This window comes from Hyperolius riggenbachi, chromosome 1 (assembly GCF_040937935.1).
Source record: "Hyperolius riggenbachi isolate aHypRig1 chromosome 1, aHypRig1.pri, whole genome shotgun sequence".
Classification (NCBI taxonomy): domain Eukaryota; kingdom Metazoa; phylum Chordata; class Amphibia; order Anura; family Hyperoliidae; genus Hyperolius; species Hyperolius riggenbachi.
The window spans coordinates 334,956,692-334,969,741 of NC_090646.1; the positions used below are offsets into that span (position 1 = coordinate 334,956,692).

General features: G+C 44.5%; 1 protein-coding gene across 6 annotated transcripts in view; it reads left to right on the top strand.

The window, feature by feature from the left end:
* HSH2D (hematopoietic SH2 domain containing) overlaps window positions 1-13,050 on the top strand; it is a 104,843-nt gene that overhangs the window by 62,193 nt on the left and 29,600 nt on the right. For all 6 annotated transcript variants that reach the window (XM_068271210.1, XM_068271206.1, XM_068271204.1 and 3 more), the window contains one exon: window positions 6,969-7,099. In XM_068271210.1, the coding sequence (XP_068127311.1) occupies window positions 6,996-7,099 (104 nt within the window). In that variant the 5' untranslated portion in view covers window positions 6,969-6,995. The remainder of the gene's footprint in view (window positions 1-6,968; window positions 7,100-13,050) is intronic.

Below are 13,050 nucleotides of genomic sequence, written 5' to 3' on the forward strand. Positions count from 1 at the left end.
ATAAAAATAGTTTTACCAAAAAAAAAAGTTCAGTCCCTAAGGTAACTATTTATGTATGTTTTTTTAATTGTATATTTTTTATAAAACATTTTTTGGGGGTAACTATTGGGGAGTGTCGGAGGAAAGAGGTTAATTTTAAATGTAAAAAAAGTATTTTAATAAAAAAAATGTTTGTAGATGTAATTTTACTATTTGGCCTGGATCCCCACTCGTCCCCGCGGGCGCTCCTTATCTTCCGCTGGATTCCCCGCTATTGTCCGCCCGCGGGGATCGAGCGGGGAATCTATCCGGCGGGTCATCGGACCTGTCGGATATTATCAATCGAGCCATCAGCGGCTCGACTGATAAGGAGCAAACGCTACGTGTATGCCCAGCATTACACTGCACAAACCTGTATTACCAGATGATTAAACGCCTTTGAAGTTAATAGTTCAGTTATAACAAGAGATTGTGGTGGTTCTGCTTTTGTTATCACTAAATGTTTCTTTACTTAATGTTCTATTTCACCAATGTTTGTCCTTGTATGATTCAGCTGCCTGGTCACCTGTGTTCATTGTTTATGGGAAAATCCTGCCCCATGGCTTTCATTGTGGCCAAGTGAAGGAATGCTTGCTAAATGCCTGCTAAATATACAAGGCACACATTAGGATTTCAGAGATAAACAAAGCTTTATGTAAAAAGGCAAAAAAACTTAAACCTCTGTCAGGTTTGTATTCTTTTCTCTACTTTTGTTGCAACAGGAAATCAGTAGGTAAATCTCTCCAGGAGAGACAGTGGCTGCATTCAGATATCTTTTCAGGTAGCCTTGAGCAGGTTTGATTATAGAAGGGCAATGTACTGATGTTCCCACTGCTTCTCTAAACTGAGTGGGTCATGGCACCTTCTATTTCTGAGATGACACTATACAGTTTTCAGCATGGCCAGAGTAGAATCCAGGTGACCTGTAAAGCGTGCCTTAGTAGCTGCAGCTCTGAAGCAACTTAAGTCTTCTAGGAGAAAAGTGCAATATAAGTGTTATGTGTCTCACCTTGTCTTGTCTATTCTCTGTAAAGGTGGCCCTACATCAGGCGACTTGGCAGCCAATCGACTATCCGATTTGATTATTATAATTGAATTGGATGAAAATTGGTGCCACCAAGTGCATTTCCAATCAACGATGCAAATAATTTGGCCCAAAATTGGTAGCATGAATTAGTCAGACATGCTGCAAGATGTAGGGCTGATTTGCTCAATTGGGTACGCAGCAGTAACGGCGAGCACTAACGGGACGAGCAATAAACGTGATGAAACCCCCGATGCTGTCCCCCCTAATGTTCATTGTGCCCCCAGTGCCCATTGCACTTTACATTACCCGTCCTTATCCGCCACTTGTCCGCTGCTGGCTCCGGGCACTGTCATTCATCCATACACCTGCCTCACGCGGTTGCCAGAGTAACGTGGGTGCGTGAGTGACATAGTGTATACTTGCAACCACATGGGGCATGTGTATGAACGAAGGACAGGGACAGGTAAGGTATAGTGCACTCGGCACCGGGGGGCACAGTGAATATTAGAGGGACAGCCTGGGGCTGGTGAACTGGCACATGCGGTGTCACAAGGCCGATTCTAGATCTATTTCAGCATGAAATTAAACAGGACTGGCCTGCGGTGTACAGTATGAGCAGCCGACAAATCTCTCTCTAATCAGATTGGATTAAAGGGAGATTTGTCTCTTGGTTGAATCTGCCCATCATCGCTAGATGTGTGATGTATGTATGTATGTAGATGTATGTAACCTTAAAGAAAACCTGTAACATCAAAAAGTTCCCCTGGGGTGTACTCACCTCGGGAGGGGGAAGCCTCTTGGGTCCCAATGAGGCTTCCCATGCCGTCCTCCGTCCCTCGGGGGTCTCACTGAAGCCCTCCGAACAGCAGAGATGTAAATATTTACCTTCCCGGCTCCTGCGCAGGCGCTGTGGCGGCTCTTGGCTCCGAAATAGGCGGAAATACTCGATCGCCGTCGGGTCTGCTCTACTGCGCAGGCACAAGTCTCCAGCGCCTGCGCAGTAGAGCGGACCCGACTGAGATCGGGTATTTCCGTCTACTTCGGAGCCAAAAGCCGCCACAGTGCCCCCGCTGGAGCCTGGAAAGGTAAATATTGAACAGGCTGTCGGATCTGTCGGGCTCGCTGCAGCAAGACCCCCGTGGGATGGAGGACGGCGTAGGAAGCCTCATTGGGACCCAGTGGCTTCCCCCTCCCGAGGTGAGTACCCCCCAGGGGAACTTTTTGATGTTACAGTGTCTGTTTAAGGGTTAAGAACTCTGAACTATAAATGGCACTGTAGTAACTCTCACTAATTGGTAATTACAGGCTATAAAACTCTTACATGGCAGATAGACAATTCTGAGTGCAGGAAACACATAAAAAAATGAAACAATTCAAGATATGTGTAAAGGTGGCCATACACTGGTCGATTTGCCGTCAGATTTGACCAACAGATGGATCCCTCTCTGATCGAATCTGATCAGAGAGGCATCGTAAGGCCACCTTAACTGCAAACAGATTGTGAATCGATTTCACCCTGAAACCGATCACAATCTGTGGAGCTGCCGCTGCTGCCGCCCCCCCCCCCCCCCCTGCATACATTACCTGTTCCGGCCGGCGCGAGTCCCTGCTGTCACCGCTGTCGTCTTCTCTGCTCCAGACCGTTCCTGCAGCTCTACTGTTTAAACTTCCTGCCGGGACAGGAAGTTCTGTGTAGCTGCAGCCGGTCCGGAACCCAGCGCGGAAAGAAGACAGCGGGGACCAGGGGACTCGCGCCGGCCGGAACAGGTAATGTATACCCGCTGTATTGCGTCGGTCGTCGGGCATTCGAACGCCGCTATCGACGCACTCCCGACCCGCCGACGATCGAGAAAAATCTTCCGCATGGACGGTTCGACGGGAATCAATGGGAACAATTGATTTCGGACGGAAATCGATCATTCTGTCAGCGGTGTGCGCGGCGATTTCACAGCCGATTCGATCACTGTGATCGAATTGGCCGTATATCGGCGGGAAAATCGTTAGGTGTATGGGCCCCTTAAGTGGAAAAACATAAACAACAAATAAAACCTGTTGTCATTCACCAGAGACAATAGACAGTTGTTTAGAGTTTAGACACCTATTTAGGAATCCATTTCTATCCGTGTCTATGTGGACTCAGTGTGGCGCTCCATTACAACTGCAGTTAATGGGGAATGTCATGTAGTGAATGTGTACATGTAACTGAGATGCATTCAGTGCTGTGTATAGTATCTGTCACTAAGGTTAACTAAGGTTTTACCATCTTATGTGCATCACATTTGTGCACATGACAAATGAAAGTTTGTCTTACAAAACAAGCTTTCCCTTTTTTGTACTGCAGTTGGCCAGTGGTAGAGATCCCAGAGGGTCACATGATTACAAATCACACTAATTGATCTCCGATATCTCTCTGGGTGCTGAGGTAGTGATGCATAGCATACCCCGAAAATAGCTGTCGCATGTAGTTGTGAAGGCATATAAAGCACAGTCAGTAAATGAACATTATGGCAGCACAGGATACTGTACTCGTATGTGCTGCAGAAACATTATTTACTGTGCAACAGCAGTAAGGGGTTAAGGTGGAAAAGTAACTAAAAAGTGAGACTAATGTTTGTTTCACATTGAACATTACTCTTCTAGAAAATCAAACAGTGACAGTCTAATGGTGGCTTTAGGGAGATTATTGGGAAATCAATGTAATTCTTTTTAAAGTATCGGTAGCAGGTAAATAAAGGATGTAACTGACAGTAATGTACAGGATATGAAATAGACAAACCTTCCTTAGTGGCTTATTGTGATTGAAATCCTTTGATCAATCCACTGGCGACTCATAAAATGGAGAATCCTTTTCAAAATTGGCATACTTACCAATGTTTACACAATCTAGGCCCCAGATACCTGGAGGACTTGTTGCAACTGTAACACACCTCCAACAACCTCAGATCAACAGATAATTGAAAAGGAGAAACCTCGGTGCACAGTCACAGACCAGATACATAAGAGTGCCAGGGGAATATGTTGGTGCTCCATAAATCAATAATAATAATAGGAGTGCTGCCTACCCAATTATAGCAGCCATGTAGGTACAAGAGGAAAATCGGAAGCGCTCATCTACCTGGAAATTCTTTATAAGTTATAAGTCCAATGTATAAAAACAGGTCACGCATCTGCAAAGTTGGGAGAGGGATAGAGGCAATCGTGGGGATCAATAGCTGTTGACCCCCATGATTGCCTGTATCCCTCTCCCAACTTGGATGTGTGACCTGTTTTTACAATGGATTTATAAAGAAAGAAGTTCCAGGTGGATGTATGCCTCCGCTTTTCCTGTGGTACCTACAGGGTCTAACAACTTGACCACCCCCAGTCTAAAAACCATTGGAGCATCCCGTACCCTTTCTTGTTTCAATCATTTTTAAGTTTTATAAACAGAATAAACAGACAGAAATTGTCTCATACAGGTTACAGAACAAATCAATCAGACATTTGAATCAATCTGTAACAATAACTAAAGATTCAAAAAGTAGGTTCAATTTAACAACCAGAATAATTGTGTAAAATAAGCGGATCTTTTACAAGCTTAAAGGGACTCCGAGAAGTGCAGAAAATATGGAAACATGCATATCATTTTAAAGCTCTCTTTCTCCTCTTTCCAATGATATATAAACCGCCGCCCTACGCCTTTTAGTTTTCGGTATTTTCGCGATTGAAATTACCACGGCCGCGATTTCGATCGCGAAAATAGAGAAAACTAAAAGGCGTAGAGCGACGATTTAGGTGTCGTCAGAAAGAGGAAAAAGAGAGCTATAAAATGATATCCATCTTTCCATAGTTACATTGTATTACACAGGGCGACTTTTTCTCAAAGTCAGCAGCTCCATTCAGCAGAAAAAGTCGCCCTGTATAATACAATGTAACTATGGAAAGATGGATATCATTTTAAAGCTCTCTTTCTGACGACACCTAAATCGTCGCCCTACGCCTTTTAGTTTTCTCTATTTTCGTGATCGAAATCGCGGCCGCTGCAATTTCAATCGCGAAAATAGGGAAAACTAAAAGGTGTAGTGCGGCGCTTTATATATCATTGGAAAGAGGAGAAAGAGAGCTTTAAAATGATATGCATCTTTCCATAGTTTCTGCACTGCTCGGAGTCCCTTTAAATCAAATAGGGAGTGCCTTTTATAGTCGATAAAAATTATGTCAAATGTGAACAGCAAGGGAAAAAGTGCCAGTGGGAATACATATGAAAGGAATACTGTAGGGGGAAAATGAGCTGAACTTACTCAGGGCTTCTAATGGTTCCCCGCAGACATCCTGTTCCCACGCAGCCACTCACCGATGCTACGGCCCCGCCTCCGGTTCACTTCTGGAACTTCAGACTTTAACCACTTGCCGACCGCACGCTTATACCGTGCGTCGGCAAAGTGGCAGCTGCAGGACCAGCGACGCAGTACTGCGTCGCCAGCTGCAGGCTGATTAATCAGGAAGCAGCCGCTCGCGCGAGCGGCTGCTTCCTGTCAACTCACGGCGGAGGGCTCCGTGAATAGCCTGCGGGCCGCCGATGGCGGCTCGCAGGCTAAATGTAAACACAAGCAGAAATAATCCGCTTTGTTTACATTGTACGGCGCTGCTACGCAGCAGCGCCGTAAGGCAGATCGGCGATCCCCGGCCAATCAGCGGCCGGGGATCGCCGCCATGTGACAGGGGACGTCCTGTCACTGGCTGCACAGGACGGATAGCGTCCTGTGCAGCCCGGATCTCCGGGGAAGGGAGGTAGGAGAGGGAGGGGAAGAATGTCGCCGCGGAGGGGGGCTTTGAGGTGCCCCCCCGCAACATGCCTGCACGCAGACGCGATCAGACCCCCCCTGCACATCATCCCCATAGGGGGGAAAAAAGGGGGGCGATCTGATCGCTCTGCGTGCACCCTGATCTGTGCTGGGGGCTGCAGAGCCCACCCAGCACAGATCCCAACAAACAGCGCTGGCCCTTAAGGGGGGGTGAAGGGTGGGTCCTCAAGTGGTTAAAGTCTGAAAACCACTGCGCCTGCATTGCCATGTCCTCGCTCGCGCTGATGTCAACAGGAGCGTACTGCGCAGGCCTAGTATGGTCTGTGCCTGCGCACAGACTATGCACAGACTCCTGGTGACATCAGCAGGAGCGAAGACACGGCAACGCAGGCGCAGTGGTTTTCAGACTTTAAAGTCTGAAATTCCAGAAGTGAACCGGAGGCGGTGCCGGAGCATCGGTGAGTTGCTGCGTGGGAACAGGATGTCTGCGGGGGACCATTAGAAACCTCAGGTAAGTTTAACTCATTTTCCCCCAACCCCCCTACAGTATTCCTTTAAGAAGGTATCTCCCACCCATTAACTAAACCAATCGTATTTGGGTAGGGATAAATTCCAAGTGAAACCTACTAAGGCAGCAAATGAGGCCTGACTTCCAGCGAAGGCAGGAGTAAGATGCATATATAATTCTCCTTATAATAAAAATTGAGGAGATAGTAAAAAGTAAGAGTAAGAGTAGAAGAACGGGGAGTGCCAGATCAGTAATATCTATTTATTTTCCTGTACCCTTTCAAATGCCTTGCCACACCCATTCAAGACAGTTCCAGCCTTGGAAAAGTTTACATCAAACTGAAAAGCCACCTGTTTAGTCTGGCATATAGGATCACATAACTTTTACCCTGTAACATATCACAAACTGTAACTGTGTACTGATCTAAGACAAGCCTGTGTGCTTTGGGTCCTGTGGGAGAAAAGCACTTTACAAATGTTGTGTTGTAGTTAAGATACAACGAAAGCACCAATCAATGACTAGGCATGTATGGGTCATCACTACACTTTTGTTTAGGGGCTACTGAATAAAATGCCTGTTTTTTATATTATGTTAAATTACGTTAAATTGTTTTATTTTCCTGTATTTGTAGGTGCTGCCGTTATTAAAGGGTCTTCCAATGGAACAAATTAAACCATCTGTTAAATGGTTCATAGAAACACAGTCAGATTGGTTCATACAAAATGGAATCCCTGAATGGTTTCACGGTATCATCACAAGAAAGTAAGAGGTTTTATATATATTTGTTACTATGTGTTGTATTTTATATTGCTATATTGTAGCATATCCAGTCTAACAGATACTGGGATTGTTGTATGTACATGAACTCAGTAATGTGTACATTGCAGGATAATTTGGTTGTCAATATCAGGTTAAGATGATATGCCCTAACATGTTCTATGTCCTTTTGTGTTGATGTAGCTTGTTCATTTTTCTTTACAAAAACAATAAAAAATTGAATTGTTAAAAAAGGGGTAAAAAGTAGTTACTGAAATGATGACCATTTACATGATTACATAGTGCCATAAACTGTGGCAGTTACCAGCAGAGAACAATGCTGGGTTAGGACATTGAGGGACCTGGCAGCGGTCACACTACCACAGATGGTATGCTGTGCTTTGGCACTGTGTCTCGGTTTGTGTTTCCGCTAAATGGATGCGCTCCATCCATTATGCATCTGCTCCACTTCCACCTGCCATCTAAAGCAATCACAGCTGACCAGTCCCACCGCCAATCGCTGCCGCTTAGTCCCTCTCTGAAATCAGCCCGGAAGCCAGCAGAAGAATGGGGCTCTCCATAGGCTGCATTAGGCCAATTCTCCCTAGCAACAGGGAGAATTTAAATTGGTTCATCATGAACCAATGAGAATTCCCACTGCTACTGAGTATTCCCAGTGGTCTTTTGCACCCCAATGGGGATCCCCATGCTTCATCCCTGTATACAGGGACCAAGTTGCAGCGATTTGCGTAGCCCGGGGCAGATGCAGAGGCATCCGCCTGCCCGAGATTATCGTGGACTGCAAAGAAGTATGGTCGTCTGCTGCAACGGATACCACTGATCTGTTGCAACATGACAAGTGTGAACGGCTCCTATGTATAACACAGAAGCTGTTCACTGTCCAGTTAGTAATGAGTGGAGAACGGATAATCAACAGATTAATGATTACATTCCCTTAAAGTGGAATTAAACTCAGAACTTCCTCTCTGCTCTAAAAGATAAGCAGTGTTTACTTATAATCAGAGAGCTGCATTCACAGCTGCTGATTAGAGCTAATTATAGGCTGGTCTGCCTAAACTCACACAGAACACACAGCAATGAATTATTTGTCAAATGAAGGCTTATCTTTGCCTGCTGTGCAAGAGTTAAAGTGGATCCGAGATGAACTTTTACTCATTGCATAATTGTGTTCCTTTCCTATTGTTTATAGGGCAGTCCTCAAGCCAAATACTTTTTTGTTTTTGTTTTAATACTCTAATTCCCTATAAACTAAAGAAGCCACGCCCACAGGTTTTCAGAGAGCCAAGGCACTTTCAGACAGTAGCAAGGGCTCATGGGTGCTCAGTCTGGGCAGGAGGAGGGGGAGGTATTACTAGCCAGAGATTTCAGAGGCAGAGGGGAGGAGGGAGGAGGAGGGGGGATTAGTTTTTTTTGCTCAAGATGCAGATAAGCCTGCCTCTGTGTAATGTTTACAAACAACATGGCTGCTGTCATTGTATCACAGGAATAATCAATCATATTCTATTAAAGCTGTTTGCAGCTAGATTTGCTGTGTAAACTATCCAAACTTTAGATAAGATATATAGACAAGTTACTTGTTATAGTTAGTTTTCCATCTCGGATCCGCTTTAAGGCCACTTTAATAGTCTCCTTTAACACCACAAAGCATTCTGCCTACCCTAAGAGCGCATACACACGCCTGATTTATTCAAACGACAGGTCGCCAGACCCGCCAGCAGGGCGGCCGTTCTAGTGACCGTTTCCATGTGTGTACAGTCTGTCGGCAGGCTGATAAGGCTGGTTCTGTCCGCATAACCACCAACCTCATATTTCCGCATTTCTTCCCCCATGTGTTTGCCGGCATTATAGCACATGGGGTGTGTGTGCCGTCAAACACTTGCCCCACGTGCTATATTCCGGTAGTCATGTGGGGCCAGATATGGCTGACACAGCGTCAGACCCTAGAGGGTAAAGTTATAGGTAAACTATAATTGCTGATTGTTTGCGATTATCGTTGCGGCCACATACCCGTTTGATCATGTCAAACCGATGGTCAATTAACCACCAAGTCCAGTAATCTATGGGAACCTTTAGACTTGTCAGTCTCTGATCATTTTCAGTTGTATTTGATTTATTTTTTTAATTGGTTGCTCAGGAACCACACTCTCAGTTTGTGTTTTTGATATGGTGATAAGTGCGGGCACATAAAGTTATCCAAAGCTGAGCTCTCATCCTTCCACATGCATTGTGGCTGTGAATAACTCCAGAACTATTGACATTATCATGTATGTAAATATAATACATTCCAGTCACATGTTGTTGGAACATTATCACATTACCTTTGCACAAAATTCAAAGCACACATTGTCCTCAGGCATTATATGAGCAGCTAAGATTGTTCCCTCCAGAACACGTGAGAGTAGGACTCAGCAAGACACATATTTAGGACGTTCAGCCACTGTGAGGTAATGCAGCGCCTGTATCTGGTAATGTGGGACGCTGCGTAGTAAAATGCTTACCTGTCTGTATCTCATGAACAACGCTATAAACAAGTAACTCTGAGTCACACCTGGATACTGGAAACTCACTACATAGGTGCTTGACAAAGTGTGAATCATTCTGAATTGTTAACATTCCTCCATGCATAATATATACTACCATTCTCTACCACCAGCACAAACACCTCCTAGGAATGGGCCATAGTTTTTGCTTTTAGTAGAGTGACACTTTCTGTGATCACAGCATTTCCATACAGTAGTTTACATGACATAGACAATATTGGTATAATTTTCGTTTCAATAGATTTTTATTGAATAAAAGGTTTTTAAACAAACAAGTTAACATAATTGTAGCAAGAAGTCAACTGGTGTACATTTTGCTTGTGCGTCATAAGAACACCTTAATAAAATATTAATAAAAAAGAGAATTGCAAAGGGTATGCAAATATTTCACAGTGAATTCCTAACATCTTAAAGGGGCACTATGGCAAAAAATTGTAAAATTTAATATATGTACAAACATAAACCAATAAGAAGTATGTTTTTTTTTCCAGAGTAAAAAGAGCCATAAATTACTTTTCTCCTATGTTGCTGTCAATTACGGTAGGTAGTAGAAATCTGACAGAAGCGACAGGTTTTAGACTAGTCCATATCTTCATAGGGGATTCTCAGGGATTTATTTATTTTCAAAAGCACTTAGTGAATGGCAGTTGCTCTGTCCAATTGCCAAAAAACTGTGTAGGGAGCAGGGAGGCTGGCCAGCATCATTGTTTAAGTCCTTTTTAGGGAATATCTTTATAAAGAATACAAGCCTTGCTGAGAATCCCCTATGGAGAGATGGACTAGTCCAAAACCTGTCACTTCTGTCAGATTTCAACTACCTACTGTAAGTAATAGCAACATAGGAGAAAAGTAATTTGTGGCTCATTTTACTCTGGATAAAATGTATTTCTTATTTGTCTATGTTTTCACATGTATTACATTTTACAATTTTTCACCATAGTGCCCCTTTAAAGAAGAATAACTGCTAGCAGTTTAATATCTAACTGAATTATACATTTCTTTAGAAGTAAGACTAAGCTGGCAAAGTTACCTCAAAACGAGGTTCAGCATTGAAAGCATATTCCCCTTCAAGGGTACCCCATAAGGACATCATAACATAGGTGCACCTAGTTGAGAAACATGAACTAGTAACTTTTTCTGAAACAAGGAGGAAAGAGAAAGGAAGAAAGAAGAAAAGAAGGAAGAAGAAAAGAAGCAACTTCTCCCCGGGCAACCTTTTGCGATATACTGACATCACATTACGCAATAACCATATCCATCACAGAGCACCTAGCGAAGGAGGGGGAAGTACATGATAGTATTGAGAGTAAATATCTTTTCAAATTGTATGAGTTTATCAAGCAAAATTGCCCACATTTTGTCATAAAACATAGCTTGACCTAGCCGCTGCAACACAGACTGGTATGACAGAGTGGGGGTTCTCCATGCAGCAGCTATGACTTGCTTGGTTGCTGAAAATATGTGTGTAATCAGCTTAAAGTGCTTGTTCGAAACCCCTTCTGGCTTGAAACCGAACAATGCAGTTTCCGGAGATTTTGGGAAAGACGTACCAGCTATCGAATAGATTCTTTGATATATACTCTATGCCATAATCTCCTGACTTTAGGACATTTCCACCATATATGTGGAGGTACCATCCTGTGTGGTATGTGGAGGTGCCATCCTGTGTGGTGTGAGGTACCACCGAAATAAAACTTTGATATTTGTTTCAACAACGTTAGAGCAGATTGAGGATTTATGTACATTCTGCCATATCTTTTTTATATCCTCAATATCCAGTTCAATGTTTAAATTATGTTCCCATTTCTGCACATACGAGGGTTTGTGTTGTTTTGGGGTAGCAACCAAGCAAGCAAAAATTAGGGAGATCATACCTGGGGCAAATGGGTCTGAATAACATTTATGTTCAAAAATGGTGTGAGTTAGCAGGGATTCTGATCCTACCATAAATTTTTGTATAAAATGTTTAACTTGAAGGTATCTAAAGATTTCAGAACTCTGTAATTTCCTTCCCTCTACTAATGCTTGAAAGGGTTTAACACCTGTGTCAGTGACTAAATCATACACTATGGTGAGATTGTTTTCTTTCCATTTAGCAAAAGTCTTATGCTGGGCATACATGGCACGTTTATGCACCGGAATCGAGCTGCTGGCTTGATGCCGGCGTGTCCCTGCTCGTCCACGCGGGCGTGTGGATCGATTCCCGCTCGTCCCCATGGGCCAGTGCAGTTTCTAGGCTAAAATGCACCCTGGGCGAGGGTGTAAAAATTGCGCCCCCCCGGACCCCTCCCCCCGGAGCAAGGTATGGATGCCCGCAGTATAGGTTTGCCAGGTCTAGTTGCACTTAGTATAGGTCCCCCCGAGTATAGGTAGCCAAGAATAGGTACCCAGTATAGGTAGCCAGCTATAGGTCCCCCCAGTATAGGTAGCCAGGCATAGGTGAGCCAGTATAGTTGCCCCCACTATAGGTTAGCCAGGTAGGTGCCTCCAGTATAGGTAGCCAGTATAGTTGCCCCAGTATAGGTTAAATAGGCAGGCGCCCTCGGTATAAGTTAGATAGGTAGGTGCCCCAGTACAGGTTAGCTAGGTGGGTGCCTCTAATATAGGTAGCCAGAATAGTTGCCCCCAGCATAGGTTAGATAGGTAGGTGCCCCCAGTATAGGTTATTTAGGTAGGTGTCTCCAATATAGGTAGCCAGTATAGTTGCCACCTGTATAGGCTAGCTAGGTAGGTATGTGCCCCCAATACAGGTTAGATAAGTGCCCCCAGTATAGGTTAGATAGGTAGCTGCCCCCCCCAGTATAGGTTACATAGGTAGCTGCCCCCCAGTATAGGTTAGATAGGTAGGTGCCCCTCAGTATAGGTTAGATAGGTAGGTGCCCCCCAGTATAGGTTAGATTAGGTAGCTCCCCCCCAGTATAGGCTAGATTAGACAGGTGCCCCCCAGTATAGGTTAGATAGGTAGCTGCCCCCCAGTATAGGTTAGATTAGGTAGCTGCCCCCCAGTATAGGTTAGATTAGGTAGGTAGCTGCCCCCCAGTGTAGGTTAGATAGGTAGCTGCCCCCCAGTGTAGGTTAGATAGGTAGGTGCCCCCCAGTATAGGTTAGATTAGGTAGCTCCCCCCCAGTATAGGCTAGATTAGACAGGTGCTCCCCAGTATAGGTTAGATAGGTAGCTGCCCCCCAGTATAGGTTAGATTAGGTAGCTGCCCCCCAGTATAAGTTAGATTAGGTAGGTAGCTGCCACTCAGTGTAGGTTAGATAGGTAGCTGCCCCCCAGTGTAGGTTAGATAGGTAGCTGCCCCCCAGTGTAGGTTAGATTAGGTAGGTGCCCCCCAGTATAGGTTAGATAGGTAGCTGCCCCACAGTGTATGTTAGATAGGTAGCTGCCCCCCA